Below are 10000 nucleotides of genomic sequence, written 5' to 3' on the forward strand. Positions count from 1 at the left end.
TAAATATGCAAATTTGTGACGTTCTCTTTGCCGACGCCGTTGTCGTTCCTAAGTTCCTTAGTACGGTCTTGGAGTGGACGGATGGGCTAGATTGCAGAATACCCGGCCCACCAAATGTCCTACTTAAAAAAGCTGCCACCGCGGTCCCGCAGTCGTGTTTAACAATGCTGCTTGTCCGCAGTGGCATGGGACAGAAAATGATATTCATATAAACAACTCTGTTCCTAAACCCACCCTGCTAGCAGAGCCTTTCTTTTGCTTGCTCGATTTTGGCGTTCTCGAGAAAGGCTCTGCTTGAATCGAGTAAGATCTTTTTTGAATATGCGCTGCATGTTGCCAGGATACAGTCTCGAACCCAAGCCTAATATGCCAGATCTCGCCGCCATCTTGGTTTTTCATGCCAGCGGGCTCAATTATAACCATCGGTTTTGTCACTAAACGGACGCTCGCACTGGAAAAACCAGTTTGACGAGAGAAAACAAGATTGACTAGTCCAGAAGTTCGGGCTGCGGCGGCTTCAAAGAGTTGACGCGATTCGGGCAGAGCCTACTTTTCTCCTCCTCAGTAAAGAAAAAGACAAAAGGAGGTTCTGCTCGCAGGGTGCCTAAACCGGGCATTCTACAATTTCTCCACTTCTTAAATTTTATTTTGTTGTTACGTTAACTACACTTTTCACGAGATTGTGTGAAGAAGAAAGGATTCGTTTACTCATTATGCCTAAGCGCTCGTTTCAGTGATTAGGTCTAGGCACTCTCCTAAAATTTTAGCTTTCATTTTGCGGTTCGGTTAACTACACTTTTCAAGAAAACACTCCTTTACTGATTAAGCTAAGCGCTCGCTTCAGTGATTAGGCCTAAGCATTCTCGTAAAATTTAACTTTCATTTTGCGGTCCTGTTAACTACACTTTTTATGAGATCGTGTGAGGAAGAAAGCACTCGTTTACTGATTAAGCCTAAGCGCTCGCTTCAGTGATTAGGCCTAAGCATTCTCGTAAAATTTAGCTTTCATTTTGCGGTTCAGTTAAGTACACTTTTCATGAGATCATGTGAAGAAGAAAGCACTCGTTTACTGATTAAGCCTAAGCGCCCGTTTCAGTGATTAGGCCTAAGCACTCTCGCCAAATTTTTGGCTTTCACGTTGCGGTTCGGTTAACTACACTTTTCATGAGATCGTATGAAGAAGAAAGCACTCGTTTACTGATTAAGCCTAAGCGCGATCGTCTGAAGAAGAAAGCACTCCTTTACTGAAAAATTAAGCTTAAGCGCTCGCTTCAGTGATTAGGCCTAAGCATTCTCGTAAAATTTTAGCTTTCATTTTGCGGTTCAGTTAACTACACTTTTCATGAGATCGTGTGAAGACGGAAGCACTCGTTTACTGATTAAGCCTAAGCGCTCGCTTCAGTGATTAGGCCTAAGCATTCTCGTAAAATTTAGCTTTCATTTTGCGGTTCGGTTAACTACACTTTTCATGAGATCGTGTGAAGATGAAAGCACTCGTTTACTGATTAAGCTTAAGTGCTCGCTTCAGTGGTTAGGCCTAAGCATTCTCGTAAAATTTTAGCTTTCATTTTGCGGTTCAGTTAACTACACTTTTCAAGCATTCTCGTAACCCTAACCCTAACCCCTAGCGGACCGCGGTGGCAGTTCACTTTAACATTTTTCATTCAACGACTACGGGACTGCGGACCACGTTGGCAGGTCTTTTAAGTAGGACATTTGGTGGGCCGGGTATTCTGCAATTGCTCCGACGGATGTTTTCGAAAACGCTAAAGATAGCGTCACTGGAAGTTGCAGGTCCCAGTATCACCTGCGCGAAAAGAATCATAAACTATCGAGTCAGCATGGCGCGAGATCTTGAATTTATGCACGCTGGGCTTATTTCACCCTGGCTCGCCTGCTTGGAGAAAAGGGATGTTTTCTTTCCCGTTTTCGGCGATCTATAGTGCGATCTAGTCTGGACGGTCGAAAACGCTATGAACATTAGTCTGAAGTGTCAGCTGTCTCCTCGCCCCATTGGCCGGTTTGGGCGAGGAGACGGTTTACACGGTTTACACTTCAGACCGTATATGAACACCCTAGTGTGGTCATAAAATGTTTTATGTGTTAAAAAAACCGGAGGTTTTCAAAACCTCGTTAGTGTATAAGGGGGTCGAATATTCGAACAACAACAAATAAATCACCTTTACACCATACGTTACGCGTTATGTAACCACCAAAAACGTGTGAAGTTTTGATCTAAAAGGGTACGTTTCAGGGAGAATTGTAGCTATTCGGGAAGTACGGGATATCTCGCACGACTCCTTCGTGCCCTCTCGCAAGACATTACGCGATCAGCGTGAACTGTGAAATGGACAGCAAGATAAAAATTGTCTTTCGAGGTTGCAGGCGGCCAGAGGAATCGCCTGATATTTAAGCTAATATTTAAGCTAGGACTTCGGCAGAATCTTGAACATTTGCCAAGGGCTCCTGTATCTATTTTACCGAACACTTCAAAAACACTTACTCCTGTCATCGATGGCGATCACTTCACAACTGGGCCTGTCGGAATTGCATTTGTAAACACTTCCGTATCGATTGCGTTCAGTCGAAGGGGAAGTCTTGTTTCCGACTGGCGCTCCTACCACAACCCTAATAAACAATAAATACCGCAAAATCAAATAAATAAAACAAAAGATAGGCGAGGCATAAGCTTAAGTATAATACTGAACTTTAAGTGTCGCTGCTTTGAAACACTGAAGTGGGGTGTGGAACCGTTAAGTGGACAACGCAAGGACAAACTTTCGTATTGTTGAAGGCATTACATTTTTTGAGTGATTATTTTGCTTTTTCCAATTCCGGTCTAGGAATATGAGCAATGGAATAAAGTTTTTCAAAAGATCGGAAAAGAGACTTAGAATCAACGACATGGACTTGAGTAGGGAACATATCTGTTTACAATCATTGATGTGCCAACCACAGGAACAAAAAAACCCTTTAATTTGTTTCGAAAGCCATCGAGGGTCTGGTTGGCAAATTAATGACAATAGGTGACGTCAACGATATCTTCGCTACACGGACGCCCGTTACTATTTATTACACCAGAAACGCGAATTTAAAATATTCTGAGCAAGCTGCACCCTTTTCCTTGACACTTATAAACATACATACTACTTTTTTTATCTGGTAACGCAAGTTGTAGGAAGGAAACCAAAGAAGGTCGACCTTTGCGCGTATCTTTCTATTTTTAGAACTAACCTTACTTTGACATCAATTTGCATAAATTTGTACAATAACTGTATTCTGATTGACCATTCTAAACAGTGCGTGCAGAGCCGAAGCCTGAGTCGAGTGACTTTCTAGAAATAGAAAGATGCGCGCAGAGAGCTCGGAGAGCTTGTATGGGAGGGGAAAGCTCCTAAAACTCATGGCTTTCTGGCTAAAGGCTGTGGAGCGATGTTTCTCGTGACGTCACCCATTGTTATTAATATGCCAACCAGAACCTAACTGGCTGTTGAAAGTTGAAAGAATGACTTCTTTTGTTCTGTGGTTGGCAAATTTGAATATCAAAATAAATGTGACGTTAATCTTTGTATACAAGAAATATCGCTAGTGAACCTTATCTGTTTAACATAAATAGATTGCTGCGGAGGGTTGCTGACGTCATTGTTTACAATTTGTTTCAACACGTTCCAACACGAGGCATCATGTTATTTACAAATTGACTTCAAAAGGTAAAAGAACTTGTTAGACTTAGTTAAATCTTCAAGCCTTAGGGCGTTGATAACGAGCCAATTATTATCCACGAAAAACTAATAAATTCTTTGGTGGTAAGGCGCAAATGATCTCATACATACATTCTTTGTAAAATTAAGAAATTTCAAAGCATCATTGCTCAGAGATTACCTGGTATATCGTGTTTAAATACGAGATAGCTGATTATATGCACTTTCAATATTCGACTAACGGATTTATAGAAAACGACAACCCTGTTATCGTTGAATAAATAAATAAATTGCTACAGTGGGTTTATTCTCAAAATAAATTGGGTGTGTTCCTTGGGTGACGTCCAAAAAGCGATTTTTCAATATTAGCGTGGAAGTGAAGGTATTTTAATAAAAGGCAAAAATATTCCTGAAGCTGATTGGGATAAAAAACCAAAAGTCAGCAACGTATTTTACAAGCTGCTTACAGCTTCTGCAAACAACATTCCTTTCGTTTCTTCTCGCGGATATCAAAGAAAAAATTTCCCGAACGAAGAGATCAGATGTTTTTTTGCATTTCAGGGGATGACTGTGCTACAATGAGCTTTGCATTGAAATCACGCGGCGTCTTCGGCGATCCCGAATAAAAGCCATCCCGGTTGGTCCTTTTCTTTATGGTGTCATGTTCATTTCTTTCTATGGCCCGGCGAACTGGATGCTCAAAATATCAACTTGTTTAAATTAATAACACCAAACCTAGCTCACACACTAAGCCCTTTTAACAAGAGTTTTGCGTCTACGATTTATCTGCAAACGAATATTTTACACAATGTCCTAGGAGAATTTATCGGTTGTTAAATGTAAATCGTCTAGAAGGTAAAATGGCCGGCAATTTTCCCTCGAGAAGTCGTATATCACGCTGAAGCACGAGCAATTTTTTAGCTAACCACGGAAACCGGAAGTGAACATTTAGCATGCCAAGATGGTGGTCTCGCCCAGATTTTAAAAGCAATCGTAAATATTTTAAAAAGATAGGAAAACACCTCACTTCCGGTTACCGAACGTGGCTCCCGCGTTCGTCACGCACTGTTGAAAAACGATTCGAGTGGGTGTATAAATATCCGTGACTTGTGAATTGCGCTGAACAACATGTATTGCTTTACAATAAATAGCGAAAAGCAAACAAGGAAGCTTTCATTTTAATTCGTGCACAGAAAACTCTTTCAAATGATCAAATTTTTAACATTTTTGCTATTCCCTCAATACAGAGTGCGCCTACGAATATCGAAGCATGTGGCCAATTTAGTAACGTTATTAAATAAATACTACTTTAAAAAGCCATCCGAAAATTGAGTCAATTGACACCGCCTATATTCGGTAACAGCGGCAAAAGAATCGAAAGAGCAAACTGCCACTATTATTGTGAGCTGCAGTATCAGTCTGCCTGATGGACGCCACGCCAGCTGGCTTTTCGTTGTATTCGTGACTTTGTTGTTCATTTCCTTCGCCAGTTCTTTTCGGAAACGGTACATTTCAACGCCTGAAGAGTTCAACCTCAGCGTGGTCTTAAAAGGTTTATTTCCCCTTAACGCTGATTGAAATATACGGCGCGTATTTTGGTTTCAAACAAAAGTAAACGGTCGGTGCAGCGTTTCGAAATTGGATTACTCGAAGACTTAAATGAAGAGCCAATTTTCTAAAAGAAGATTTATACCAGCACGCGATCTCTCCCTCCATTTACACCGCGCAAGTGGCAAACATTTTCCATTTGTCAGAGCTGGTCATATAAAGAAATTAATTTCAAGCCGTTCACCAAACCAAGATTATGTGCCGTCTTTCGAAGCGACCGCCATCTATGGACCTAAAACGACCAACCGTTCAAATAGAATAGATAATTTGACCATCGGCGAGCTGCTCTTTCAGTGTTCTATGCAGTTTTTTTTTTTGGTCCCAATACACCGCTCAAAATTTCGTGCTATGGTAGATTTTATAACCATTGTCTGTAACTTACCAGTTCTCTCCACTGCTTTGTGCATGAAATGTTACCGCATATCCAAAATATCCTCCTGGCGAGCCACTATAAACGACGGAATGTTTATCGTCCAAATTAAAAGTAGAGTGAACTACGAACTGGCAAAACAACAACAGCGCGAAGTAAACGAGACGATGATGTGCCATGATATTCTCGCAAAGCAAAACCATTACGTTTCACCGTCCTTGTACTTTTGCCTTATCTACGAATTTCAAGTGACTATATTGCTCTCATGATTCGTATCTATTTAAATGACCATGCGATGGCAAGTGTGATAAATTATTATTATTAAACCGGAAGTGACGTATTTCTGTCTTTCCTACTTCCTATGACTACTGTGTGACGGAAAGTTGTGAAATATTTGTTACTGCCAAAATGATGCGCTAATACGAACATCACAAAAAGTTGTAAAACATTTGGTTCCTGCCGAAATTATTATTGAATGAAATGTAGATGATTTGGATCATTTTTGGATCATAGGGTAAATATGAAAAAGCTTGCATTGGTGAAGGAAGTTAATATTCAATTATACCTTGTTGATATTAACTCACTTCACAAATGCAAGCTTTTTCATATTTACCCTAAGTTTCTTAACTTTAAACTCAGTAGACAAGAATTTTTGGATCAGTTCCTTCTTTCGTAAAATCATTATTGAATTATCACTATACGGTTTTGTTGTTTTAGCAAGGGATACATCCGTTTTATACGTAGGATCTTTGTATCAAGAAGATCTATTGTCCTTTGTAATAAGTTAGCATTTTGTCACGATCACGTTCAGGAAAACTTGCAGTTCTAGTCAGTATGATCAAGAGGGAATAGGGAGGTTGACCAGAGGACGGAAAACCGGAATTGAACATGCAGTTTCTCCCAGACTTTTAACAGTAGTTTCTCCCAGACTTTTTAACTGATCGTCTCCATGAGGGAAAAAGATACTTTGCAATATAAATGTTGTAGTGTCAAGACAAGTTTAAAAGGAAAATAGCTCACTTTCGGTTAACGTTCGTAGCTCAAAAAGGCCCGTGCCTTAAGCTTTCTAATTAAGTTTTAACGCTATAGCCAAAGCAGACACTGAAGCAAGTCTCACATTAAACCACTCTTACATATGCCGTATATGCTATCGTTTCATTGCTCTTGCATCAGCTGTTGCATGGGAGAGATTTAGTTCAAGGCTTGTTTCCAATAGTTTTTCAGTTTTAATATGTTAATTGTAGTTTTACTTCTGAGTTTTCGAAACCGCCTTGTCAATCGCTTCGCTTCACATCGCTCTATTTCCAAGTATTACAAAGGTCTCAAACGCCTTGCTTGGAATAAATCGAAGTAAATTTTGTCTTGGCCATCTACCGTTGTGAACTTTATTATGGCGAACAACCCTTCGTCCCGTGAGCTGAGTAACGTTCTGCACTTACATCACTGTTGTTACTACCAGTTAATACTAATTTCGAGAATGCAACGCATAGTTCTGCGTGGGAGTTTCAATCATATTCACGGTTGCTGGAAAGGAAGTGTTGGCGGACAATCGGGCTTGGCAAGCTGTAACAATGGCAAAGCCAACAAAGCCAACATACACAATGCAAACGAAGTTCCTTTCGCAACCACTCAAGGGCGGAAGGCATGAATGACTCGTCGTTTCCATGCGTGAACGAGAAGCGTTGCGTGAATTCAGGACGAGCATCTCGCGAGGAAGTAATGTCACCCCTGGATAGGGCTAAATTGCCCACTTTAAAGGAGACTACAAGATATGGTAATATTACAGTTTACGGTATAAAGGGCCTTGTCTCCACACTGCATTCTCAGATTGTTTTCTGATAATACTACTAACTATAATTTAATATCCCTAGGGTTAATACCACGGGTTTCGGGAAATTTAGGCCTGCTCTGGTCAAAGTTAGATAGGAAAATAAGGGAGTTACAAACAATAACTATTGTAGTCTTTGGGAGATCAGTTAGAAAACAAGATCGCACTAAGTTTTTCTCCACGGATGACTGCAGGAACTGCTCGATGTGCATCTGTCAATTTCAAGTAAATCCGATAATATAATGGTATATACATAGGTAGGGGGGTTTTGTCGAGTTTAGATCGGGTTTTATCAGTTAATCAAATTATTTTGTTTCTAGATAGGTGTCCTTAAGTGGGAAACCGCTACAGTTATTGACACAGAAATAAACTCGAGTTATTTATTTCTTTATTTCCTTTAAAATATGGGGTAGACTTTCATATACCGGACCAAAATGGTGGAAGACAAAAGAACCATTGTTATTCTGATTAGGCTTTGTTGATTAGGTATTGTTATGTTAGCTTTGTTCTTTTGTTTTATGGACGTCAATTATTCAGGGTCCGGTATATGAAAGATAAGACAAAATTTGAATTTGCGCTTCGTGACTGGACTGGAACGAACGCAGTTGTGGTTAATGAAATGTACACGTGGTTTCCACGGTACGTCATCGCCGCCAAGTTGGTAGAGGAAAACCAAAGACCTCTCATTAGCTCCTTTTGTTCATCCACCAACAATTGTACATTGCAGCAGTGTTATCTGTATCCCTAGAGATTGCTTGCAAACCACCTGTACTCGTGTCTTCGCAGATTACTGACTGGGCCGGAGGACCAGAGCGGAAAATATTTTTGACCGACGTAACCGAACACAGCGAGGTGCATTCGGCCTCTGAAGAGCCAAATATTTTCCCGCCCGACCCGAAATGACTCAGTCAATATGAGTTTTATCAAATGGTCTCTTTTAAGAGACCATTTGATAAAACTAAAAGAGACCATTTGATAAAACACATGTCTCTTTAGGAGTTAAGGAGTATTTTGAATCAAAGGTGTTTTTTTCATAGAAAAGAAGCGAATTTCCACAGAGTAGAATCAGATGTGTTGTTTCTACTTTCCGTCTGCTTCAGACGATAAATTAAAATTAGATCGTTTGATGCCACGGAACCCTCTAAAATCGTACCCGTATTTCAATAGGGCCGTGTGCGTGGTTTTCACGTTACGTCATCGCCGCGATGTTGGTGGACTAAAGCAAAAGATCTCTCATTTCCTCCTTTTTGTTCGTCCACCAGCAATTGTACATTGCAGCATTGCTTTATGTGTCTTAAGAGATTGGTTGCAAACCAGCAATTCAGAGGCTTTGACCTGCCCCGTTCGAGGACGTGCAAAACTCAATTGCTATCTCCTATTGTTTTGTTGCTTTTGCGGTCGCTCCGCAATTCTACTACTCTTCCCGCCGTCATAGAATCGTCTGCTTGGCTGCCACCTTTTATTTTCCTCCGCAGTGAATGGATTTTGCGATACGTTGCCTTTACTAAGAAAAATCACGGTGTAGCCGGAAGTAGAAAGAAATTCGCACGGGTATTAACATTCGACCCAGACCTTCTTTGTTGGTCTTCGGGATAAAAGTTTGATTGTTTAAAAGCAAGTAAAACCATTTGAGTCCTTGCAACAAGTCAATAATTATTTAATCCTTGTTTCCGGATGTTCAACTATTATAGCTTATCGGATCGGATAAGCTGCAATCGGTATGCTTTAAAGGGCACTTGGTCAAAATACTCAAACCCAACCTTTCACTATAAGTCTTTGAGTTTTAGAAATTGAAATGTTTCAATCCTAGATTGCAAAAAAAAAAAAAAAACAAACAAAACAAAACAACGAAACAAAAATCTTTGGAAGGAGGAAGGAGAGCGTCGAAATCGGATCTCTTTCCCCTCAAATGCTATTAGCGATATCCGTCGAATAGACTAAGCGTGCATCCAATTTTCGACATTGCATTCACTTATTTATCGGATTGGTTAACCTTAATCCTCTCTTTGAAACAAGAAACTGAGAACAAAAGACCCATGACAAGCCTTGCCGCGGCGACTTTATGCTGAGCAAAGATAAAACTTATCATTATGACAAATAGCTACTATTTCCGGGTGTACTCTATCGAAATAATGGGTTCTACCTCAAGCTGTAAGTTATCTTAAGCTTGTTATGGCAATTCCTTGATGAGGAAAGATTTTTGCGGTCGATCCGTTGGTAGTAGATATAACAGCATCCATGCGATTTGCGCGTCTTTACTTACCACACTGTAATACAGGAAAGGAACGCCAATTTTTAACTTGACGATGAATTCCTGAAGCATAAATAATGGATCCACATTTAGGTCTCTACCAGACCAGTCTCGTTGTCAAGGACGCTTTCTTGATCAAGTTAATAACACATTTTTTTATAAGTCTTTTCAAGCACTAGACGAACTAAGCATCAGGCTAAATGTTTTCTGGCGGACAATCTACGAGTAGTCTTTTAATTAGG

At 40.3% G+C, this 10000-nt stretch overlaps 1 protein-coding gene across 1 annotated transcript in view; it reads right to left on the bottom strand.

Annotated features, from left to right (window-relative positions):
• The window catches only part of LOC137967267 (integrin alpha-8-like), a 43439-nt gene extending 37482 nt beyond the window's left edge, over window positions 1-5957 (bottom strand). Inside the window, exons 1-2 of the mRNA XM_068813788.1 lie at window positions 5692-5957; window positions 2504-2628 (exon numbers count right to left, since the gene is read on the bottom strand). Coding sequence (XP_068669889.1) covers window positions 2504-2628; window positions 5692-5882 — 316 coding nt within the window. The 5' untranslated portion in view covers window positions 5883-5957. The remainder of the gene's footprint in view (window positions 1-2503; window positions 2629-5691) is intronic.
• Window positions 5958-10000: the final 4043 nt, after the last annotated feature.

This window comes from Montipora foliosa, chromosome 8, assembly GCF_036669935.1.
Source record: "Montipora foliosa isolate CH-2021 chromosome 8, ASM3666993v2, whole genome shotgun sequence".
Taxonomy (NCBI): Eukaryota; Metazoa; Cnidaria; class Anthozoa; order Scleractinia; family Acroporidae; genus Montipora; species Montipora foliosa.